Source organism: Scomber japonicus, chromosome 6, assembly GCF_027409825.1.
Source record: "Scomber japonicus isolate fScoJap1 chromosome 6, fScoJap1.pri, whole genome shotgun sequence".
Lineage (NCBI taxonomy): Eukaryota > Metazoa > Chordata > Actinopteri > Scombriformes > Scombridae > Scomber > Scomber japonicus.
The window spans coordinates 20,852,144-20,878,964 of NC_070583.1; the positions used below are offsets into that span (position 1 = coordinate 20,852,144).

At 37.7% G+C, this 26,821-nt stretch overlaps 1 protein-coding gene across 1 annotated transcript; it reads right to left on the reverse strand.

Annotated features, from left to right (window-relative positions):
• On the reverse strand, window positions 1–26,248 carry LOC128361045 (glutamate receptor ionotropic, kainate 1). The gene is made up of 16 exons (XM_053321599.1): window positions 26,125–26,248; window positions 16,385–16,552; window positions 16,012–16,269; window positions 12,431–12,612; window positions 11,819–11,872; window positions 11,210–11,383; window positions 10,242–10,385; window positions 5,323–5,430; window positions 3,567–3,608; window positions 3,122–3,235; window positions 2,821–3,024; window positions 2,502–2,725; window positions 1,782–1,900; window positions 1,375–1,592; window positions 563–788; window positions 1–426 (listed from the first exon to the last, which is right to left on the reverse strand). Exons 1-16 carry the CDS (start codon window positions 26,207–26,209, stop codon window positions 137–139), a joined length of 2,610 nt encoding a protein of 869 aa, XP_053177574.1. The 5' UTR covers window positions 26,210–26,248; the 3' UTR covers window positions 1–136.
• Between the last annotated feature and the right edge of the window lie 573 nt (window positions 26,249–26,821).

Genomic DNA, 26,821 nt, shown 5'->3' on the forward strand with positions numbered 1-26,821 from the left:
TGTAACAATGCAGTTCAACACATTCAGGCTTCAAATTTTTGTTGGCCCCGTGATTACCGTAGTCCTCTGAAGACAACAATTACAACACAAATGTGTATTAGGTTCATGACAGTCTTTGATCACAACCCCTAGTGAGTTAATACTTGTTGTGCCATTCGCACTGGCCGACACTCACCTCCTCAATGTCCAAGTTTTTTCTGGATTTGTAAATAAACTCTCCAATCGCTACAAAAACTGAGAGGACTAGTCCAGCTGCCAACACAATAAAGATGCCCCCTATGTTCTCCACACCCAGGGCACTGGCCTCCTTGCTGTCCTCCTCTGGACAGCCATTTCCCCTCCACCATTTCTCTTTCATCATGTGCAGCTTGCCTTCCTCCTGAAGCTGCAAGATGGCGATGGTGACTTTGTCTCTGTAAGGAGAGCCTACAGAGTAAAGCAGCAGGATAAAAAAAACAAAAACATTATTACTGTCATTATTTGAAACATAACCTTCATTAACCAAATTACTGCGTTATTGGCTATCATTGTTGCTGTGTAGTTTGTTACTCATATGTCTTACCAATAGGGGTTCCCACACCATAGCCCTTCGAATCTATCAAGCCTCCGATCTGTGTGAGGTTGCAGTTACGCTGGCTGATGTACTCGATGCTGGTCGACTCCATCAGAAGAGCGTAATCTGTAGTAAGGACCCTCTGAATCCCCTCCCGGTTGTTTTTCACCAATGCCGTGTTTTTCCTGCTGCTCATGAATGCCCACATTTTCTCGTAAGTTGAGATCTTAGATTTCTGTTGAATGACAATTAGGATATATAGAGGTTTGAAGCAATACCTCTTGATGCTCCACACAGCAAATGACACAGATAATGCTGATATATGGTCAATGGCTGACACTTGTTTCCAATATTTCAAATTAAAAAGTATTTGGAGACTATCTGCTGACTGGAGCAATCATTCTGATGGCAGAGAAAGGGTTGGGATGGGGTGGGATGTGACAACAATGTACAAATCTACCACAGTTCATTCAATTTCTTCTGTATATTCAGATATACTGGGTGCTGCCCTACAGGCAAAACAATAAATCATTGAAATCTTTATGGCAAAATTTCCCACAGGCTTTTGTTCACCTGCATGTATGAGGAAAGTTTTAAGATCCTAAGCTTAAAATTGCTGTTATTTTCCCCAACTGCCCTTCAAACAACACGTCATATTACTATCATGGATGAGGATTGAAGGCTACAGGGTAAAACAGGCTAATTAAAATCAAAAGTGGTTTTCTTGTTTGTATCCCGCCCTCATTGCTGTGCAGTTACTTCCCCATTCACTGGTCAGTGGTAAGAGGATTTGCTGCATCTAAGGATTTTACGACAGTTACCTTAAAAAAGGTCATGGTGGAGCCATCTCTCACAGCACCGTACTCTATTTTGGTTTGCTTGGCCAAGTCATCAGCAGAGTCTATTGGTGAGTCCATTCTCTCCACAGTGAGAAAGGCAGCCAAGTTGGCAGTGTATGAAGAGATAATGATCAATGTAAAGAACCACCATATTCCACCGACGATCCTTGTAGAGAGGGCCTTAGGCATCAGTTCAGATCCTGTAAGGTATTAACATGAGGTACATTAGGATTTTTTATAATTTTCTTTGTTTGTTTGTTTGTTTTTTCAGGCAGTATAAACATTATTCTGTGTATAAGTTGATGTGATGGTCAAAGCAACTCTACTAAACTGAATCATCCATCAGGTATGAAATCAACTGTAACATATAGTCATTTTAGTGAGAATACCTTGCTGCATGAGTGCTCCAACTCCAAACCAGACACTATTTATCAGAGTGAAGTTGTTTTCAACCACATCTGAGTCCGGATTGCAGGGGTGAGGGTTGTACCATTCATAGGGAGTGAACCTGAAGGTTAAGAATTTAAAAACTCAGTTTTGCAAAAGAAATATGTTGCTTTTAAGAGAACTTGTAGCTTTGTTGTTTTTTTTTCACATTTTTAGACAACACAATTTCTGACTGGCTGCTGTATGTAAAAGGTTTTGTCTGCACGGCTACCATTTTGGAAAGGTCACTATCTGCTAAATGTTTTCTTTAAATGATATCTTTAGCATTTCTCATCCAAATAACTTCACACTCGACACTACACTTCCATGGGTCCTCAACAACACACCAGCCAAGTGTGAAGTCAACTGGATGAAAGGTTGTTGAGAAAATCGAAATACAGATATACAGTATGTACATGCATACTGACATACAAAACTTCTTCCTTTATAGTTAGACATTTTATGTCTGTGGCAACAGCCATACTCAGTGCTGTCGGCCAAATAAGATGGTTTGGTTTTGCTTTGTGCTTTTTCATATACACTATGTAAACCAAGTTATATCTACTCAACCTAGACAAGGGAACAAGTTAACAAGTAACTTCATTTTTGCTGCTGGTTTATTTTTTTTAACAAAATATCTAAATCTTGGGAGCCAAATAGTTTCGCTTTTTCCAACAACTTACCTGGCAATGACAAAAAGCACACAGCTGACACCAAGGCATGCCAGCAACACATACATCCAGATATCAGGAGAGAGTGGATTGAGGAAGGAGAATACTCCTGGATTGGTGCCATTGGGTTTGTGGTAGAGGATGCTGATCCCCAGTGTCATGAAAGGCTTGGAGAAATCTATCACCTTTTCCCTCACATAAGTGATTGTGAGAGGGGCCACGGCAAGGTCAGCCACCTGGTACAGAGCAGAAACACCATGTAGTGCCACAATCAAAGACAGATGATACTGCTGATCATTTGATATGATTCATTCAATATGATCATACTTACATGATCAATAAGTTCTCGCACCATGCCGTTCCATTCTCCTTTGTCATTTTGAGCTCCATATTTACCATCAGACACCAGTTTTACTTCGTAGGAGAAGCCCAAAATATTGGAGAGCTCTTTGAGCAGGTCCAGGCAGTATCCCTCAAAGCGATCATTTCCATACAGTGGCTTATCAGATTTCTTGTACATGACATATGGATTTTCCTGAAAAACACACAGTACACAATAGTGCAGACTTCATTAGTTTTACCAAGAGTTTCCTGATCAAATGCTGCCCGATAATAATTACTGATATTCTTACCAGAATAGTAGTGACAATGAGTGTCCTGTTGGCCATCGAGTCAGTGACATTTGTGGATGAGTCCTTGTTGCTGTCTGTTAAATTAAGGCCTGTTTGGGAGTTCCATACACCAATCTATAGATAAGATAAAATATGCAGGTGACAATCTCACAGTGCTGATTGGACAAGAATATCAAAGGGAAAAGAAACAAGGAGTAGGAAGCAGAGAAAATACAACAAAAGAAGGAACAAAGATGGAGAGAGTGGGAGAGGGAAAGGAACACAAAACAGTATGTCTAAAACTTGAAATGCCATGTCTTAAACAGAAATGTTGAGACATTTCTTTTCTTCAATATCTAAACTTATTTTCATGAAAAGATGAGACATTACAGGGGGCAGCAAGTAGAGTCAATTAGTAAACAGTGTTACTATTCCTTTAGTCTGCGGGGGCAGCTAAAGTACAGACCTTTTTCCACACTTTATTCAGGCGACTGTTGCCTGCGATTGTCTTGCAAAAATAATAAAGAGAAAGCATTTTAATTGCATAGCACTGAACTTAAGGGAAAATATGACAACAACTTATGCTCTATACTAACTCAGCCAGTTGCTCTCACAGAAATTTTAATGAAAACCTTTGAAAAACTGGTAAGGTCAGAAAGGAAAACTGGGCATGCACTGGATCCAATGCAATTTGCTTGTAGGCCAAACATAGGAGCAGAAGATGCCACAATCACTTTGCTTACTTTTTAAACAATTGGAGAGAAATGGGTCTCATGCTAAACCTTTATTTGCTGACTTTTTCTCAGATTTTAATACAAGTCAACCCCATATTTTAACCAGAAAGCTTTTAGAAGAATTTGAACAATCTGTGGATTCTCGACTTTTTAACAAAAAGGAAACAAAGAGTGGGGGTAAACTCTGTCTAACCAAGTTTGCTTCTCCACTGACTCCCAACAAAGGATGTGTGTTTTCACCCTTACTATTTAATCTCTACACAAATGTGTGTTTCATTGTCCTGGTTTCCAGGACAATGAAACAATGAGACCAGCCTACTCACTCTACTTGACAACTTTGTCAAGTAGAGTGAGTAGTCCTACCTTCAATTAAACATATCTAAAGTCAAAGACATGATAATTGATTTTAAAAGATATTCCCACACACATGAAGTTATATCCATTAATGGTCAGAAGGTGGAATGTGCACAATCCTATCTTGGGACAATTATTGACTCAACTTTGGAGCAAACTGTGAAGATGGAGAGGAAACACTCCCATTTCCATATTGACAAAAGAATTACCTTCTATCATGCTTTTACTGAATCAATTTGATCTTCTTTGTTGTCATGGTTTGGAAACCTGGCTATCTTTAAAGAACAGAAACTCTCTGAATCAAATTGTTAAATAGTCTAATAGGCTGATCGGTGAGTCACAGCTTAACCCAGTGTCCCGGTGCACCAAACAGTTGGAGGGGATAACCAGCTTGATTTTAAATGACGACTTCCACCCTTTGCACAGTGAATTCCAGCTTCTTCCCTCTGGACTGAGGTTTATAGTCCCAAGGTGTAGAACAAAGCAGTATAAAAATAGCTTTGTTCCAGCAGCCATCACTCAGATGAACAAGACGTAGCAACATTGCACAGATGCTATAGAAGTAAAATTTATTTCTTTTTACCTTGTGTTTTACCTATTTATTCTAGTGGTTCTTCATTTTAATGTTTTTGTTGTTATTTTCCCTTGATTATTGGAGCCTTCAGCACTTAATCATGTTTGTCTTAAGTTTGGCACGAGTATATTTTATTACAGTTTGCTTTTACTTCTACTTTCAACTGAGTTTAATTTAATTTCTTTGTAGCGAAGATATCTGTCCTATACATATAACAGACCTGTTAATGACCTGCCAAAATTGAAAGCAGCATTGTCTATGTAATTAAAGAGGCATCCACAACTGTTTAGCTCAAAATGACACACACAAGAGCTGTGTGTCAAAACAGTTCAAAAAGTTTCTCTTAAAGCTATAATTAGGACATTAAACTTCAAGATTTTTGTATTTGCAGTGAACCATACCATCTGTTGTTTTACACACTAGTCATCTTTCTGAAACTTTAGAATAATAAACTTACAGTGAATAGCAGTGTCCATATTTTTCCTACTCTGTTCAGCTCTGCTAGAAAGTCTATCGTAACAGCATGTACTGACTGTACCGGCATGGGTCAGATAGTTCACCTTCTCCAAGCCATCCTCCTTTAGGCTGATGACATCTAAATCAAATTCTTTCCGTAGGCCCTCCGTCTTGTTGATAATTATTTGTCCCGTCAAACCATTCCATTGTGCCTGTGGCGAAGAAAGGGCAGAAAACACAAAAAATGAATCTCTCAGTTTCTTACTGTCATATATATAAATGCAAAATCAAGCAGAAGCCTGGAAAAAAATGAAAACAAATCTTAAAAAAATGAATAATTGATGAGTGCTAAATTAAGTAAAAAACACTGACAAAGGCTTACTGCATCTTAATGGACATTTTTGCATTGGCAGGATCCTGGAAATATTAAGTGTCTCTGAGTATGTAACATGGTGGACGGTGATGTGAAGGGAGCAGACAGGCATGGGCTGTGTCTGAGCAGAAAGCAGCGAGTGGACAGCAGAACTCAGAGATATTTGAATGCACTTGATAATGAAGTGAGCTCACTTGAATAACAGTCACGTTAAATCTGTGTTATGGAGGGCTTAGTGAAATGAGCTGCATCTTGATTTTGCACTCACAAAGGATGCTCTTTTATAAGAGGGTGACATAAAGGTATCTACAAAGCATGTCATGGTTGTAATAATTTCTGGCTGTTTTGAAAGTATAATTAAAGGGGCAGTTCACTTAAAACTAAGTGTCTTCATACTGTATCTCAAACCTTCTAATGCGATGATACTGACAAGACTTAAAGCACAACCACAGCTTCCTTTATCAGGCTGTTGATCACAGATTGATAAACATGGTTTCACTGTGGAAACAAAGCATGCTGTGTATTAATATTATTCACTGTGGTTACTTGTGATAATCCACACAACTTGTTTCATACAGCTTCTTTCCTCAGCACAAAGATGAGACAGCTTTGTAGTGAAACTGATCACAAAACAGCCTGTATATTGTTGTGAGTAACCGTGTTATTGGGTTTGAAAAGAGACATTTCTGTTGGGTTTTTCCTGTGTATTTAGGAGAAGAAGTCAAATACATTTGGGAAATAAGGCATGGTATATAATAGAGGCGCTGTGTGACTTGTTTATTTTTGACGGAATTGAATTGAAGCTTACACTGGCCTGCACCTTCATGTGTGTGTGTTCTCAAAGCTAGAAATTATTGGGAGCATTTGGAGTGACACAAACCAAATGCCAGTGAGCACATGGCACTTTCAAAAGCTGTAAACTACTGCAAATCATATGAAAACTGGCTTTTCAGTAAAAGGGAAAGGTTTTATTAGGTCTTTGGATGAACTGTGCTATGATGCATTAATTCATTGCTCTTAAGCATGGCTGTTATAGCATAGCTGAAATATGTCTGTTAATTCAGTTCAATGCTACAACTGGGCCAAGATTCTAGAAAATACTCCATCTACCCTAAAACCACAGTCTGGATCTGAAACCAATTACAGTTATATTAAGGGATGCCAAACAACACTGAGCCTTTGTGTTTCATCATCTTGTTGTTTCAGTCCTCAAACAAAAGCTTACATCACTCAGATTGTTAATGAAAATAATGCTATGAATTTTTTTTATGAATACAAAAAAAATAAAAAAATAAAAAAGAGTGTTGGCTACCGAAGGGAATTACTTCATCATCATCGTATTGCACTGTTTCACAAGCTTTTCATTATGATTAAGTTAAAAGTACAATCACCACTGACTTTGAAAAAGACAATTTGTACATTACTGACAGGGTAGTATCCCATTAGACAATGCACGCACACACAATCGTAAGATTAAACTTGGCAGCATGACAAGGAACGTTATTTCCTTCGTTAAGTTTCTGACATCCATTTCTAATACAAATATCTGTAATGTCTATAGTCTATGGTTACAGGGTATCATTTGGTGAGGTCGCTCTTTGATTAGACTGCTTCACACAGTCTTATTGCACACATCTGTGAGACCTGCTTGACCCCTAAGTCCAGATTTATTTCTGTCATTAAGTCGCTTTTTAAATCCCCACCAATCAAAAGTGCCTCTGTCTTGACCATGTGTTAGTGTCATTACTGTACGTGTAGTGATGACATTTGATTGGAGAATCCAGATGATATAGAGGATAAGAGTGAGATGTCAACACACCACTGAAACATCACTGAACATCCATACTGGACAGACTACCAGCACCATAGCAAGAAAAACTTCATTTAAACCTGTGCATCTGTACATTTTTAGGAAAACAGTCAAAGTGCACCAAGCTGAGCCTCATTATCTTGTATTGTGAGCACTTCCTAAAACTTCTATCTGCAAGACTTTTGTATTTAACATGGGATACAGCAGTAATTCCCGCAGGCAAACTGTATTTTTTAGTGTAGGCACAGAGTAGTTACAGAGCAGCAACCCTGGATTCAGTGTCTTACTTTAGAGCTACAATTTAAGATGCAATCCTGAAGAACTGTATCAATGTTTTGCATGTTTTAAAGCATTTAACTTAAATTGTATAAACTATATACATCATTTAATATTTCTGAATTTTTTTCTTCCACCATCCAGGCAGCCACAGGTTGATGTACAATATCGAAACCAACTTGCAGAGTCTTGTTAATTATTTGTGATAAATCATCAACCACAGTGAACATCATATATGGTTAGATTGTCATATATCTATAATTATTGTACGGTAATGCACATTGATTTGATTGGCAGATGAGAGACAGCACAAGTTCAAACAAGAGAAACAATCAAACAACGCTTAAAATTTGAGCACATATTGCCAAATGATTGGAACCTGTGTAGATGTAGAGACAGCTAAGCCATCCTACCCTTGATGGTGTTATAATCAAATTTGTCTCAATGGCTTTGCTGACCCATGATGTCTTGAAATTTGTCAAAAGAAGGCATTCTTCCCCAATGAAAAGATGCAAAGCAACAGAATCAATGTTATATTCAATGTGACAGACTCTTGAACTACAGCAGACACAGGACAGTCCTCCACTGCTGGCAGAGTGATCCAATCTCATCTCTAATCTAAAAAAAAAACTCTCAGGAGCACAGTAACTAAAGCTAGAATTTTATCACTTGAGTCACACAAGTCAAAGACAAGACGTCAAAGGTTTGCTCAACAGAATTGCCAAATGATGATAGCTGATAGAAGAAAAGATAAGCTACTCACTGTAACAGAAAGAGTCAAGTCTCTCAAGTTGATTTTCATGTAGTAATAAAATGAATGGAAACTGATGTTAGTGGCTTCTAAAAGTTCTTAATATAAGTTTCATTGTTTGTCTGCCACTAACCTCTCCTGTCACTTCAGACACTGCCTTTCCCTCACCCTCCAGTGGTTGTCTTTGGCTCTTCCTGCCATTTCCAATTCACCTGATCTCCATCTGCCCAAAAACCTGCTGCTAATTCTGCAACGTATACACCTCCATTCCCTGCCAGATTGCCCCAGTGTTCTGCCATCCTGTTTTCTAGGGTGATATGGGTTGGCTTCCTGGTTCAATAAGGTGAAAATGTGACATGATAAGATTATGGAATTGTTTGCTTAACATGTCGGTAAACAGGGTCAATAAGAAGGTTTTTCTTTGGAGTAAATCACACAGCTCTCCATGGGCTAAAGAAATATGAGCTACTTTTCAAGAAGCTAGGTTATAATATATGTATAGTAATAATGTATCATGTTCTATACCCACAATTAGAACAAAGCTACTTGCTGTATTTGAGGCAAATTGAGATGGTAAATCAAGCACAGTTATGGCTGAATCCTACATTATAGCAAACTTAACAAGAAGTCAAAGGTCCTTAGTAGCACAGTTGAGAACAGCAACCCTTCCCTTGAACCTTGAAGTTGACAGATTTAAAAATATTCAAGAGGATGACAGGTTATGTGAATTGTGTGAACTTGGAGAAGTTAAAAATGAGTCACATCTTCTTCTGTATTGTCCTTTCTATGATGAGTTAAGAACACTGTTATTTAATGAAATGTCTGTTCAAAAACCAGAGATGTTTTGTTACTCCGATGAAGACAGAATGGAGTGGTTGTTTAATTTTAATGCTGATAAGTTGGCTATGTTTGTCTCTAAAGCTTGAAAAAAAGGTCAGGATGATTTATTTGTTTAGCATTACCTGTATCTGGTATCTGGTCTGTGCCTCTTTGTTTTTCTTTTTGCAGTGTCTTATAAGCCCATTTGGGCTGGGCACTTTTTGCATGACACAATTATAAAAATATATCATATCATATCATATAGGATGCCATGTTCATCAAGTGTAAGAGTGCATTGTTAATCCCTAAAGACCAACATTTTATACCTCAGGGTGTTTAATTGCAGACAGTATCTGCAAAGGCTATACAGCAAAATAGTTCACTTACTTACACTGTGCTCTGTGAGCTCTTTGGCTTTGCCTGTGTCCTTCAATATTCTGTTCCCATGTGCAATTGAACATCTCATTTGTCAAATAAACATCTAATTAGAGAGTGCAATATGACAAGGGAGGTGGTTATTAAATTCATATTAATATACCATGGCAGAGTTGAGAAAGCTCCAGCTTCCACAGTTAAACTTTGGCAATTACCTCTGCATGTTTATATCTTGTGTTCTTGTCCCATCTGCTATCAGATTAACACTTTATACAGAAACTAATGTTTATATTAATTTGGAATAACACTTGTATGAAACATATGTTTATTCTGTTTGTAATAAATGTTCAGGTAAAAAGCTGCAGCTCTCCTCAGTAATCATCTGACAACTCACTAGTCTAAGAAACCTCCAACATGCAGCTCATTACGTCAATCCCTCTCTCCTGAGAAAAATTATTTTAAATACAATAGTCGCCCATGTTCCTCTTTCATCATATTTCTAACTCTATTGTTTCTGCTTATGCCACCAAGGAAATTAAACAGCGTCAGCAGGCTGTGAAATGGATGGATGGATGGAGGACGAGAGGGTGTGTGTCACACACTCATAAACCAAACTCACGTCTTTGAGCATGTTCATGAAGCGTGATCCAAAGCGCCAAGGTTTGTGTCGGTGGCACTGAAGGGAGCTGACAGTGATCTGGGAGGCGCGTTGTGAAGCAGCAGCCACCATGTAGACAGCATCATACATCAGAGCTGCTTCAGTCTGAAAGAGACATATGCCCATCATCATCATCACCAGGGATCACAAATCATCTCTTGTCTATTGATGCACAGGCATCATATGGTTTCTCAAAGTGTACTCAAAAATGCAGCCCTAGTTTAACAAACTACACAGAGAGCAATCAAACTCACCACAATCAGCCACAGTGAGGACAATTTGGCAAGCAATTTTATTCAAAGTACCTTTCTGATTGTACACACAATCAGAAAACAACATGGTAGATCGCTGTATTCGGACTCAAGTGTGGGCGATGAGGGGCTCCGATTAAATCTGTGTAAAGGTCTTGTTGTCCCAAAATAGATTGTGTTTTAATGTATTCATATATATTCTCTCCGGGCATAGTTTTTGGCCATGTTTGAAAGAAACTGATAAAATTATGTAAATAAAATAACAGATTAACATCCATTGATTAATTTCCCTCTGATTGTCAAATGATTTGGATGGAAATTATGTTTATTCCTTTACCCTTCCAAAAAATGTAAAGAGTCCCAAAGCTTTAATGACTGTAATCACAACAACGGGTACATAACGAAATATGGAAATCAAATGGGCTGTTGTTTTCAGTTGTGGCCAACATTTCTTGGTTAACAAGCTTACAGACGATCCAAATATTTTCCATTTATGGTAGCCCTGCACAAAATAAATGAGCTTTCAGTGACTTGTTTAGCATGTTGCGTGTAGTGTGCAGCACTGTCACAATTCTACCAGAGAGGACATTGTGTACATGGGTGTACCTACTGAGAAACATACCACTTGTACTTGTTAACATCAAAAATGAAAAGAGGTGAAGTGAATGGTTAACTCACTGTCATCATTCCTTCCATCATTCCAGTCTCAGCTTTGGATGGGGCCTGCAGTCGCTCCATGGCCCACCTTTCCACCACTGAGGCCACCTGAGGACTGTCAATGTTTAGCAGTCTGAACCCCGTCATGTTGACCCCACTGTAGCGGTACGGCTCCAGGTCGAGGGCAAAGAGATCCTGCAGAGACATACCAACAATATTATCAGTTCAGAATTATTGTGATTTTAATTTAAATACCAAAAAAGTACAGGTGGGTTACTCAGCAAGGGTAAAGGGACACTTGGATGAAAACATTGGAAGAATACACCATGCAATTATACCAAGGGCACTGAAAACATCCAGCAATCTTATTATAAAACAAAGCACAGATGTTTGAGTTCATCTGCATAATCTTTGCATGACAGAATCACTAAACTTACCAAGGTTAAGAGAGGACACTTAATTGACACAGCAAAAAACAGTGAGTAATTATCATCAGATTTTGCAGTCGACTTTTAAACAATAAACCACTAGATTCAAAAATCCTGTGCTTATACTAAAATAAAATAACCTTTATGTGTCATTGAGATTAAATACATTTTGTAACGGTGGCTTGACAACTATGTTTCTTACCAGCGTAGTGAAGAAGAAGTGGTAATATTCAGTCATCATCCCCATGGACAGGATCTAAACGGGACAAGAGACAGGATATGGTTCAGCTTTCCCACCGGCTAAACATTGACACCAGAGTTTTGTTCTAGCCAGCATAAATAATATTTTCTTCCCTTAACAACACCCAAACATATTTCTACTCCATACCCTGAGACTAATTACACATTTCATCCATTTTCTTAATTGCCTCATTTTATATTGTTTGCATGCTTTGCATTAACAACTATCCGAGTGAGTGTATGTCACAATTTGCTCATGTTGGTGTAGTGTTTCCAATTAATCTTCTGTGCAGCTTTTGGTTTCTAAATGTGTATGTCTAGCTCTGAAATAGGCTCTGCTTGGATTTGGAAAGGAACATAGGATTTCTGAAGGGGATAGAATTTGACTAATCTTGCACATAGTGAATATTAAACCAAAAGCAAAAGCTTAAATAGCACAGGGAGTATGCTCCATTGAAATATCAAATAGAATTTCTGGCTATTGTATTTTAGGTGTTAAGTTAACTAAACTCTGAAGATAATGCCTTCTGTCCAGTGTGGATACAACATACAAGAAAGTGTTTGTGTAATTAACCTGCTTTAGAACATCAGCTGATGTTTGGTAAGAGCAGTCAAAGATGACGTAGAACTCTTTCCCCTTCTTCATCTCCTTCAACAGAGGACGGGCATCTTTACTTCCTGTTGGCAGCTGGCGGATCTTGATTTTAATACTGTATCTGGATGGAGCTTTGATCAACTCTTGCAAACGAATCAGCCCTTGAATGAAAAGACAAGAATACTTGTATTAGACCAAACAATATTATTTCTCTCTATTTTAGTCATATAAGATTCCAAATAAAAATGAGTTATGAGTGAAAGAAAGAGTGTTGAATTAAAACATAATCAGTTTTTGATGGTGTCTGAACAAAATCACATTTACTTCTGTGACTGTAGGCTCCTATCAGAGTTTGTTCCTTAAATAGAAAATCAAAATCTAATTTATCTTGCCACACAAAGCAGAAATAATTGAATTCTAAAGTTTCCAGCCAAAGATTATCAGAACAAAACTGTCAAGTAAGACTGAAATACCCCCGTAGTTGCACTCATATTTAACATTTTGGCTCGTGGTTTTTGCATGTTGAAGCGAGACATCCATAAATCATGCCCTAATATGTCTGCTTTGAGAGGTCATTACTGTGTGGAGTGGTCTGTTTTTTTAGCCAAACATAATTTGCATCTAGCAACACTGTCAACAATGAAGCTGGTTAAGTTGGTGAATGACATCATCGCATTGTGAGTGACACCGAGCAAAACGGAGGGAAGACCCGGATGAGAAACCAGAGTAATAGCTCAATGCAGACAGAAATGGTAGCAGTTTCTGCAGCAGAGGTGTAATATTTATTCAGATTCCTTTTTCCAAATGACCTGTTGCATCATCATCTAATGAACAACCAGCCTGTTAATTATGTGACTAGACGTACTGCCATTCACGAGCAGAGCAGAGGTTGCAGTGATGTTTGACCTGCTGAGAGGAGTCCTGCATCAGTTTGAAAACACAGTCACAAAAGTATTTTCCCCTGAAGATAAGGTGCATACAATACATCATTACCTCTCTGCAGTGTGACTTGTGATTGTTTCTCTCCATTTGATACTATTTTCATAAAAGTGCAGATTAGCGGTTGTCATAATTGCTCTGTGAGAGTCTGTCACATGTATTTAGTAGTTGTGATGAGATTATCACACTGTAACTACAGATAAACTAAAGCCGCTAGTTGTTTGGTCCATAAAATGTCAGCAATTGTGAAAAATGTTGAGAACTCTTCCCCTGAACCCAAGGTGACATCTTTAAACATGTTGTTTTGTCCATAGCCCGAAAATATTTAAATAATTACATTTAAGAAGATGAAATCAAATAATTTGGAACTTTTCTTGTTAAAAAATAACTGATAAATGGTTGCAGCTCGACAAGTAGCAATGTGATGATTTTCTCTGCAGCCATCTGACATTGAGGCCTATAGTATTATTTATCACATGATGATGTCTTGTGTTTGTTTGGAGATTAAGTTGAATTTGGCATTAAATGTTTACTTACAATAATGAACTTAAACAATTATTAGATTGCAGATGATAAAGTTTGTGTTATGATAAATTGACAAATAGTGTTTTAACTATTTTGTATTATTATTAAAAAACATCACAAAAAGTAAAATTTAGACATCACCATCACCATATGTGACCTTTAACACCAAATGATGGTCCAAGAAAACCAACCAGCTGCCAACTGAAGGTTGTAAACATTATTAGAGACTCTGTTGTTTTAATAGTCTAAAAATTCTTCAGCACTGGTTTGCACAGAAAAGTGTATTTGAGAGAAGTGACAAAGAGACACTTTAACTGAAGACATTCAATTCTAAATTTGCATGTACAGCAGGGACATTTGTTTCCAAAGCCTGCACATGTTTGTGTCTCACATGAAAAAACATACATATGGTCAAATATACACATACGTACATGTGCATATATTCACACATACAGGTACACTAAGTGTTCAGCAGGGTATTTTATTTTTAGTCTGCAATGACAAAAGGACCAAACTCCTGCAGAGGCGTGGCCACTTCCATTTGAAAGGTCTGTACTGTATGTGCTGCCAGATGGAAGTAATGAGAAGAGTAGATTGAGGAGGTGATTGATTGAAGTCAATAACTTAGGTGTGATGGCTCTGTTGTTGAGATCTGACAGGTCAGGTGTAAGGAGGCTGACGGCTCTGTCTACCACTCATGGGATCTGTAGTTGCTGGCTTTCCTTTCAGGTTCCTCGGTGTCCAGACATAACCAATTAACCTCATCCATAGCTGCTATCTTTTCTTACTATGAATCAACATAAAGTTATGTTGATCCATAGTAAGAAAAGATAACATTATTTATAATGAACTCAAACCCCTTCACTCTTAACTTTAACTCTAATACCACAGGAGCCCTGTCTTCCTACAAGCTGGAAATACTTCAACAGCACTTTGAGACATATAAACACACAAAGTCAAGTTAAATCATCACCTCTATAAAACAGTTTAACAAAAGTTGACCATTATCACCTTTATGAAGGATTTATTGCAAAGCATTTTTTTTAGACCGCATTAGTTTTAGCTAGGTGCACCTAGAAAACTGGTAGTGTGCACACAAAGCAAACAAGTAGTTGCCACATTTTATAAATATTCTCATATGGCTATTTCAATTGGCTCCCTGCTACATTTCAGGCCTAAGTGCAACCCCAAAATATATTTTTACACTTCTTCTGTTTTATGTGCATGACTACCAGTGGTGGAAAGTAACTGAGTACAGTTACTCAGGTACTGTACTTAAGTACAATTTTGATGAACTGTACTTTACTTGAGTTTTTCGATTTGATTCTACTTTATACTTCCACTTCACTACAATTCAGAGGGACAGCTTTAGCTACTTTTCAGATAGAAATTTGACACATTGGATTATTATCCAAACTTTTAGAGTACAATACATTGTTAAAGATGAAACCAGTGGTTTCCAATCTTTTTGTATTTTTGACATCTTACAAAAAGCAGTGTGTATTCAGGGGCACATTTCAGATGTCTACAAGTTGTTAATAGCTCCACCAAATAGTGATTTCTCCCTCTTAACTTCTCACAGGGTTTAATTTCAATACATGTTCAAATGATTTAGTATTTCACCAAAGATTTGGGAAAAAGTCCAAAAACTGAATACAGACTTGTGTATCAGAACTTTCTCTTTTTTTCATCTCATAACCACTCAAATTAATCTGGCACTTGACCCTTAGGCTGGGAGCCACTGGACTAAACGAGCTAACTGTATATAAAGTAGTGTAAACTAGCTCCACCTCCAGCAGCTAAAACTGTGACATGCCACTCTAACACTGATGCAGGAGTATTCTTACATTACTATATTGGCACTTTTGCTGAAGTAAAGGATCTGAGAAACTGATGACTACAGTGATTGTTTATTGTGCTCTGATTGCTGGCAAAATGTCGGATGACCTGCTAATGTACATACATACATATTGAGTTAATCACTGCTATCATATGTTGCTGATGTAACTTTATACTTCACTGCTGCTCTGATTTCTTAATTTCCTTTTGGTGTTGATACTATATGTCTCCTGTCATCAAATCTAATTTTCACTCACCAGTTGCATCCTCATAGACAACAGTGACCGTCTTCCACTTGTAGAACTGCACTATGTCCAGCACAGCTCGGCTTATGGAGGCGTATTCAGGATAAAGATTAATGTAGAAGCTGTCTTTGTTGTCCACTGACGGATGTTTCCAGCGTGTCTGGATGTGAGGGACTTCAAGGGCATTACAAATAGACTGGACTGCACTGACAGATGAGCTGTGAGAGGGACCAAACACAGCCCCAACACCCAATGCCAACTGGTCACAGGCTGCAGTAATGAAACACAAAGAGGAGATGGAAAATTACCAACTTGTTTCAACAGCAATCTCTTTATTGATTACTCGATATAAAAGGCTTTAAATATTAAATGAGAACAACAGTACCTCTTCTTGACGCCTCAAAACTGTCAAACAAATTTATTCTCTGGATGTCATAGGTCAATGTGGTGTTTGGCATTAAGGTCCGGTTCCTGTTTATGTTGGTTACAGCAAATTTAAACGCCAACTCCTCAACACTAATGGGCTCATTCTCAAGCGTCTCAAAGATGCCCCCTGTAGGAAGAGAAGAAACGAGAAGTATTAGCCAGATCAGACCAAGGACAAAGCAGACAAATGTTGATAGAGTGACTTCACACAGCACACTTATTCACTCACTTATTCACTTTTATTATATATTTTTTTTAAATGTTTGAATGTTATCATGACTGCATTCGTACAGTTGCATAATGTGGACCAATTTTCTATGTAATTCTGTCACATAATGCTATTAAGAGGCTAGTTGAGATGACAGGATTTAATCCCATTCAGAGAAAAGCTTGACCTTTACTGACTTCACCCTACTTATGTGGCCTAAATTTTCACAAGCTGACACAATAACCTTATGAAAGTGTATGATAGCTTGGAGATGAAGACATGCCACACATTCAGTTCATCATATAGGCCAGATCCACCTTTAATACTGTAGAGTGGAGTTATCATATTCAGTAATATGTTATCATGGAAGACAATCACAGCATTTCCATATCATCATTTTACTCTCCTTTTTACTTTAGAGATCAGTCACCTTTGATCAAATCATACTCAAATATATAATAGCTATATACTAGTCTTCATCAATCAATCAATCAATCAATCATTTAAAAGCAACTAATAAAATGTAGGTTATTAAAAATAGATTTGGAGACCAAGAAAACTAAAAACACAAAATAAAAATAAAAAGTTAGTTAAGATAATAAATTGGGAATAAATAAAAGATAATACATAAAATCAAAATAAAATATAAATGAAGTACTAAACAAAATAGGATAAATCACACTGATCAACAGTAATAATAATAATAATAATAATAATGATAATCATAATAAAGTATAAATAATAAAGTCATAAATTATAAAACACTACATAATTGCTTTGTGGAACAGCTAAAAGTTAAGAACTGGAGGACCTTCCGGGTTCATAAACCAAAAGTAATTCTGAGAGGTAGTCTGGTGCAAGGCCATATAGTGCCTTACAAACTAATAAAAGGATTTAAAAATCCACACAGGTGACCACTGTAAAGTATGCTTTCTTTCTAGTCTTCCCATGCCGCAGAATTTTAATTTAATTGCAGTTGATTTATTGTATTCTTCAATAGGCCAAAAAGCAGAGTGTTATAATAGTCTAGCCTGCTAGTTATAAAAGTGCTCATCAGTCTCTCTGTGCTGCTCCAAGAGAGAAATGACCTCACTTTGGAGATGTTCTCCATAGTCTTTCATAGTTGCACTATAAACATAATGTAATTGACAGTAATCTGGACAATAAGAACAGGCTTGACTGCCTTACCAAAGTGGCCAGTAAAGTTATTGAGTGAGTCAGCTGCAGATCTCTGACCTCTACTATAGGCAGGTCCTAAGGAAGTCCCAGATCATATTGGACTGTCCTGATCACCCCCTGCAGAGGGAGTTTGAGCTCCTACTTTAAAGCTGTAGCTACAGAGTTCCTGCTCAGAGCAATTAGTAGTCTGAATTTGCATGTGATCTCTGCACCTAGTCATTTTATGTATTTGGCATTTAGCTGTATTTTTCTGCTGTGTCCATTTGGAAGTGATCTTACATTTTGCTGTCTGTCTCTGTGATCTGTCTGCATTGTTGCATTATGTGATTGTTTATTTTATGATGAATGTGCTTTTTTTATATACCTGGCAGCAATCAGATTTCCCATTTTCAAATGGGTTATGTGTGCAGTGACTGAGTTTCTATCTGTCGGTTTATCTATCTCTTTATACTCTGTTTCATCAAGAAAAATTCTCTTCTCTACATGTTTCTTATCAGCTGGTAAGTTACCTTCTTCATTTTCTTCAGGTACAAATTCTTTGAGCTGTGTGTTCAGCTGAAAGGTTTATAAAATATCCAGGTTTTGTTAGAAGAAATTCTAGATTCAGTGAATCCCATACATACTAACCGTAACCCATACATTTCTTTTAATGAGACATTTTCTAGCCATTCTATACTAATCCAGCATACAATAAAGTAGTATATAACATTTCCAGCACATTTAAGACCCATAAAAACTACAATGAAAATGCAAAGCTAACCTCTGAGGAATCACTATTTATAGAGTAGTTTCCCTGTCCCTTCATATTGCACTGGAGGAGAGAGAAGACTCAGAGTCTAAATGATGGTGCAGTGGGTTAACAGTGACCGCTTTTCAAGTAGAAGGGTTAGGGCTGCACATTGTATGACTAAGCAGCATCATTTTTCATTTACTAAACATACTTAATCATCAGCCTTGCAAAAAGGATTTCCAATATCATGTCTGTCTGTCCTGTAATTTTATTTACCATCTTGCACCTGAGAGTAGCGTGTTTTCAGAATGTATGTAAGTTTACATTTTGTAAATGTGCAAATGTGCAACAATCAGAGCTGTAACCAACAATTATTTTTACATTTGTTTCTGTTTGATACATTGTATACTTCTCATAAAATGCCCATGACAGTTTCCCTGAGCCCGTGAAAACATGAAGATTATTTTCCTGTCAATAGACTACCAAATAAATTGACTTCTGATTTCAGAGAATCAGTTCAGCCTAATCACTTCAGATTCTCAGAAAATAAGCAAATAACCACCAAGTATCAGAGTAATAGAAAAAGACACACAACAGCAATCTAAAGTATTAACCATTGTCAAGCCAACAATCATATAATATAGACAAGTATAATAAATCAATGTAAGACTGCAATTTTAATGTTGCATTTCTTCCGCTTTTAATATAGTGGGTGCAGTCTTACAGTACAGTACAGTTTTTACATTACATAGGATGAGGCAATAAAACACTGACCAATGCTTTTTAACATTCAACATTTCATTTTTAGATATATTTCTCTTTTAAACACAATCACTTTCGGGCAGACTGTGTGTGCCAGAGACCACAGGGAGGGGGGTTGTTTCAGAGTTGAGAAGATCATTCTGAAAACCATCCAAGTCTTAATCCACTGTGCTGCTCCAGAAAGATGACCGTTCTAGCATGCCACAGCTGGCAATATGGCCATATATTACTCCAGCCATGCACAAGCGCTACATACAGTGTTTTACATTCCAGTTACATAACTGGAAGCATGAAAAACAGCATGAAACACAGCATGAAAAACATTAGGATTAAGGCCAGAAAAATGCTGGATTGTCACTGGATTGTCACCACCTGCATATCAGGCGGTCAGACTCGTGTGAGACTCAGTGTCCTTATCCGTGCTGAAAATGCCCCTGCATGTCGATTTCACCCAAGCCTTTCAAATGTAAATCATTTAAAACATCTGGGCTTTCAGTGATAGGATTTCTGAAATAATACAGTCAGGGCTAACTGTTTGTTCTCACTACAATGACATTTACGATTGCAGGCAGACATAATGTCAGCTCTGAACAGTTAAGACAAAGCAGTTTCTTAATCCTTAAAAAATATTGTAATAAACTGCTGTAAAATGGCACCAATGTCACATTCACAATGTTTCCTGCAGCATAATTAAGACCAAAATAAGCTAAAATAAGCTCTGCCATTTTCAAAACTGTTAATCAATACTAACCATGAACACACATCATGCCTTCACAGGATGCCATTTCAGTGCTGCAATAGTTTGCAAATGACCTCACTTCAACACTGTGGCTACAGATGGCAATAGGTCATTGCACTCTCTAACAGTCTTTGAAGAATTGCCTGTGAAATTGTGATTGATTTGGATGGAGAAAAGGCCTTTAAAAAGCTCCCCTTGAGACCTTGATTGTGAATGACCTTTTTCTTTGGTGTAGCATAGCCCCAAACCCCAAACTGAGAGAGCCTTGTCTGGACTCCCTGGTCACTAAAAGCATGCTTGAAAGTGCCAATCCTAATTATGGTTACCAAGCCTCAGTGAGCAGCTGCTAAGACCTGTTAAATTCCTTAATTCTATTCACTGCAATATGAATTTCCCAGGTAAAAATACAATAGCCCTCTCACAAATTCGCAAAGGAGATATATTCCATCTACGTGTCTTTGATGTGATGTTTTTCCTTCAAGGTGTTTTTAATTTAAAAGGAGGAAATAAACATGAGTTTTGACCAGTTATTTTTTGATGTTTGCTTCAAGTGCACCCGCTGCAGCAAATGTCACTGACCCTATTAAAGATTCAAAAAAGAGAATAAAATTATGTATTCTGAGTTTAACAGTGTGCAGACCTCATTCCTATGTACCATGCAGTGAACGTTTTTTTGTCTTGCACCTGAATAATTTGCCTGGATGTGTGCACACGTGGTCCCTGTTAAGAATTCAACAACAAAATAATGCAAGTGGCAGCATCACAGCAACATTTCCAATCAGTGATTTTGTTTTCCTCCTACTTTCAACAAGGGAGTGGAAAATAGAGGGTCCTGTTTGTGCGGGAAATAGCTGCAAAAATAGCTGCTGCTATTTAGATGTTCTGATTTACATTTTTGTCGTTGACCTCTAATCATATGCATAATCAAATGCACCCACTCCAATGCAAAAGCTCCACATGCAGCAAAAAAGCATATACTGTATGTATCTACAAATTGTATTGGTGGTAAATAATAACTATAAACAGTGAACAATGGAAAAGCATGATTTGGGATGCACCATACTCATTCTTAAAATAAAATGGTTGCCTATAAATTCAGTATTTATCAGCCTTCATTAGCTTCAGACTTAAATGAAAACATACATATTAGCAGTGTCAACAGCCATTCACATCTGGCCATTGCGTATAAATGTACAGGGAGGCTGCATTCTTTAAATGAGCTTTATCAAATAATTACACATAACCTTTATTGTCAGAAAGGGACAAACACAATATATATTTTTATTACACTAACTTATTAATTTCCTCTTTGAAGTTTGGTGGAAAGGCACATCCCACAGTGAAAGAAAACACATTCATCTCTCCTCTCATTTCCACCTGAGATAAGATCCTAAATTTCTGTTTAAAGTATAATGAGTTTAGCAGTGAGCGTCCATGGGGATTCAGTGTGATGGCTGTTTGTCTGCAATTCAGCATGAAGAGCGCTGGCCAAAGCAATCAATGCTCGTCCACATCATCAAAACACTGCAGAAAAACATTTAAATACTGTATCAAGCAACTGTGGTCTTTGTTATAAATATTATTTTTGATACCAAACATTATTAATATACCTAAGGTTGTTATACAGTGTGTCAAGAAATTACTTATCCATCTGTTAGCTTGATTTTTGAGCAGCTGGGTACAAAAGCTCAGCTAACCACTAAGTGGTTATCAAACTCGTGACCACCATCAAACATCCAGACACCTGGATAGAAGCATAGACTGTATAAAAGAAATGGACGTAACATCCGTGACGTCACCCATTGGTTTGTGGACTGCTGCTCGGAAGCCAATAGTTTCGAATCTAGGCAGCGCCATCTTGAAAATTTCAGGTGCATGCCGGGAAAAAAAGAACACGGATTCCACTTATATGGGCATGAGGCAGAGTCATGGGCGGAAGTATGGGCGGAGCCAACGGCAAAGCAGGGAGGTTGCGATTGGTTGCAAGGGCTGGACATTAGTCAATCAGGACGTAGCCACCCCCAATGCATACCCTGCTTTATCGTCAAATATAAAATCAGGGAGGCCAAAATTTCACAAATGAACACCAGACTGCATTGAAGAAGGCTTTAAACTAGGGACTGAGACATTGAGACGATTCAAACACATTTTGAAAACGTTAACTGAAAGTTAGAAATCAAGTGAGAAGTTGGTGAATTCTCCATTGACTTGTATAGAGACGCAAGTCCTTTTGAACACAAAACGGTCGCCCCCTGGTGGCCTTTTGATAGAATGCAGCTCTAAGTTACTTCCGCGTTGGCATCATTTCAGAGGACCGGAACTCCCCGCCTGGATAGAAGCAGCAACAGTACTCCATTTAATGTTTAGAAAATAGGTTTAAAATTAGCTAATGTATTCATGGGGTCGAAAACTGAGGCCGGAGATCATAGTCTTATCTCTGTAGACATTTTCAATTAAAAGACTTCACAAAACACTGTGTGCATATCACCAGGAAAATAATTAAGTTTGTTCCAACCCCAGGCTCCAAAACTTGTGGTCCAATGCGATTGAGTCAAAACTAATGTCCAGACAGAATAATTAATAATTTACTGCTGACATTTTTAAGTTGAGGAAACAACACGGAATACTTCAATTGTAAGATACTTTGAAATCAACCAGCTTTGATCAGAGCTCATCACAATATTTCATCTCCATCTCTGTGCCTGATGACAAACTGTTAACACAGATGAGGATCCAAACAGGCAGAAATGTCCAGGTTATAACGTAACTACTGTACAGCTTAAATGTCATAAGCTAATAGCAGTTGTTTTATCTGTCTAGCTCTACTTCAAATATTAAGTAACAATAACAAAGAGTCCAGTGTCCTCATTTATTTCAGGCATGTATCTCCACTCTAACATTAAGTGCATGCATTAATCTAAATTTCACACCTTAAACATGATCAATATTTTGTAAAAGTATTTCATATTTGAATAAAATTAGGATCTATAAGAAATAAAATGTATATATTCAGTGAAGAAATGGATTCTTTGTTTTGCAGGGTGATGCTGTGGCCTGTAAACAAACCTGCCTGAACACAAGTCTTTGGTCTGTGTGGTCGGCTTTTTAATGCTCCACAAATAGGTCACCAGATCACAACTCTGTGCATCTTTATATTTTGCACTTTTTATGGAGTATGATTAAAAAAACAACACTAAAAGGAATCAATGTTTTATATATGGTGCAGATAAAATGGGGAAAAAGTATCCCACTATTTCTGTTTGGAGATGACACACGGATCAATGTGCTCTCTCAAAAGGCTATTAGCAAGCAAATTAACAAATGGACAAGAAAGTAAGAGCTGCCACTGATAATTTATACTTCAGTAGGAGTATAAATTAGAAGAGGTAAGCCTATAGAATTAAGAATAGAAATCACCTCAAAAAAGGAAAAGAAGAGCCTCTAACTTTTTATTTTAACACTGCAGAGTTTTGATTAATGCAATTTATGAAGAAAGAAGAACTGAAATTCTCGCTATAGCTACCATTAATTAATGTTCAATATAATTTTCAGGATCACTGAGCTTCCATCTCATCTTTAATAGGCCAGACAATGCTGTGGGGTGATGCATGCTAGGAGGTCACAAAAACAAAAGATTCTGCTCGTGCTGCAGGCAAATGCTGATAAACCCTAAGGCTTTGCTTTTTATAGACTTCTTCTCCTCTCTTCAGTGCAGAGAGCAAGAAAAAGAACATGGTTCAAGTTTAGGCAGCTGGGCGCACCTTTGTTTTTAACCCAGAAACCAAAATTGTTAAATTAAGAAAATGATCTTCTGATCTGTTACTTTGTCACTCTCTGCAATTATCACATGAAGGGGAGTCTATTAAGGCAGAGGAACACAATAACGTAGTGTTTTCCTTTCTCCCCTCTCCCCATCCTGGGTCAGTTCCCAGTGAGATCCCCTCCCCACCCCCACCCCAACAACACCACCAGTACCACTCCAACCTGGGCTCATGCCAGACTGTGAATGAATGAGGAGTTCCTAACCAGTCTACTGTCTTCGTTTGATGTGGAGCACTGAGGTCTCTCTGTTTAATGGGTAGCTGCTAGCGACCTACCACCAAAACATTTAGGCCGAGAGAATAAAAATAAGGATTATATTCTCTATCACTACATCAGGAAAATCCACCTAACCCACAGTATAAAACCACTGGATGTAAGACTATTAAAAAAGATGGATTACATCTAATGATATTTGGTTGGCCAAAAGGAGTTAATCACACCTTTTTCACATGGATCGGATCACGAATAAAGAAATCAGATATCACTGATTCATAAAGCATGCAAGCAAGAGATAACAGGAATTTAACAAACAGCAAAATAGAGTTGAGGCCAAGCCTCAAGCTGCTGCTTCTGTGCTCTTCCCAATGATGAGATTTGGTCACTGCCATATTTGTGGAAGAGACTTTCTGCATAAAGAAGATTAGTGTTAGTTGTTTAAGGGCTTGGGGGAGAAGATTTACCATTATTACCAACCCCAGTGAAAAGAGTGGAAGCCAGTCACAATCTGATGCCAACACTTGCCAAGACAGAGAAATGTTAATTGAACAAAGCCACACACCATATGGGAGAGATTATGATGTGTGCGGGTCATGAAGAGAATGACAAAGATTAGGTGGCCTCAGAGAGTGATAGATGATTCAGACAGATTAACAATATAGTGCACAGATCAGGACTGGTAGAACAGGGATGTGGCACTGGCCTATTAGCCTTTAAAGTTATGCAACGCCAAGTCTGATTGCTAAAGTCTTTAGAAGTGGAGGAAATTTAGAAAAAAATACAGAAATGCCCTAAGCATTGAGTAGAGCAGAGTCCTGAGGCCTAAATCTAAAAAGTAATTTTTGTGATGCAATATCTAACCCATGAGACGAATAGTGGATAACCAATGGGAGAGGGGTGTAGAACATTGTCTCATTGTACTTTTTTGTTTAAGTTGCATCAGAAATCAAAGGGGGATAGTTGGAGCAAGGGCTGTATTTGTCTAATTACAAGTGCAGAGTGGAGTTGAAAGTAAAGAAGCCCCTCTTGTCAAATTTCAAAGGCTACCCAGACGACTTCCGACTCGGATTCACTTTCACAGATGTTATTGGCCATCAGCACACATATCCACCCAGTCTAAATAACTTGAGAGTTTGTTCGGTAGGGAAGAAGCCTAATATAAAAAGTTTCAGAGAGACTGCCTACTCTTTATTCTTTAGCCGTGTATTCATTTCACATTTCCTCTGTGCCAAGACATCATGCCAACAGTACATGCTTTAAGATGCTGCAGTAGGCCAACTTAATCACTCATCTGCCTCTGACCTGCTCTGTCAACATGGAGGAAACAGAGAGAGAGAGAGAGAGAGAGAGAGAGAGAGAGAGAGAGAGAGAGAGAGAGAGAGACTCTGGCACTGGCCGTCCAAAGTGGATTAAGATGATTTTAATGGAAACCAATAGAACTGTTTCATGTGGACCTGATTTATCCAACTCCCACTCTGTCCCCAGAACTTTATAGCAGACAAAATAATCCAGTAATGACACTAATAAAGACACTGTACAAACATCACAACTATGTGGAAAAAGTTACCAAAGGATAATATATGACACATTATATGTTATCACAATTTCACTCAATACAAACTCACTATTGACACGTGTGTTTTATGTAACTCAATAGTTATTGACACAACAACAAACAAATGACAAAGCATTTCAAACTGAACTGTTTCATTACAATGAATGGATGTTTTTGCATGACATGCACATATTTTATCTGTAGATTATTTATACTGGCTGCCCCTGATTAAGTCTAATGGTTGTTTGGTCATTTGAAAAAGAAGCTAAACTTGTTCTATGGGCACCATGACAGATTAAACATATCTCGAATAATTAAACGACCATCAATATTTACTTTTTCTTTTTTCCTTTTTATATCCAAATGGTAAATTAGGTTTAATTTAGTTATTGTAATGATAGGATCGAATATTAAAACAGGTTGTTAGTGGACAGTGGCAGTCCTCACATTGACAGTGAGTAAAATGACTTAAAAACATTACCACTTACCAATTCTCAGGACTTGCTGCGAACTGAGCCAAAACTCTGCCATAAAGTACAGCAGTGAGAATAACAGTCCCTTCCTTTTCGCCATGGTCCTCCCTCCAGAGTCGAGTTTAACATTGATATCAGTTTTTCTGCCCTCGGTAATTCATTCTGATAACTTGCCAGTCCTCGTATCCGTAACAAAAATAAACTGGCATCCGACCCACATCCTGCCCTCACACATTGTGATGAGGAAGAAAAAGAAGAAAAAAAAACAAGACAAACAAAATGTCAATGATCAAATAAACTCCACTTTAACCATTTCAAATCCTCTCTGTGCAGCCTGTAAGATTTCCCAGAGTCACTGTCCAGATATCATGTTATTTTTTCCCGGCGCACACTTGAATAGTTAGGTGCAACTGAGGAGGAGCACTGTGCACTGTTCCACTGCTGTCACACCAGCATGGGTGAACAACACCACTTCCTGTTATAACTTTCAAAATAAAATTTCTTCTCAAGTTTATTTGATTCATAAAGCAAACAGGTGTTAGACTGGTACTTCAGAAAGACACATACCCTATGCATAGTCTACACATACAAGCATACAAATATATATGTGCATAACAGATGTTGTTAACATGAAGCAAGATTAAAACAGAAACATGTTTGAAACCCAGGAAATCATAGAAGTAGAAATCAAATAAAAACTGGTTAAACACAA

Coding starts and splice junctions, on each gene's coding strand:
- LOC128361045 (XM_053321599.1), bottom strand. CDS start 26,209: ATGGCGAAAAGGAAGGGACTGTTATTCTCACTGCTGTACTTTATGGCA. Junction 2,726..2,820: donor TGCGAGAACTTATTGATCAT/GTAAGTATGATC, acceptor GCTCTGTACCAG/GTGGCTGACCTTGCCGTGGC. Junction 1,593..1,781: donor TGGAGCACTCATGCAGCAAG/GTATTCTCACTA, acceptor AATACCTTACAG/GATCTGAACTGATGCCTAAG.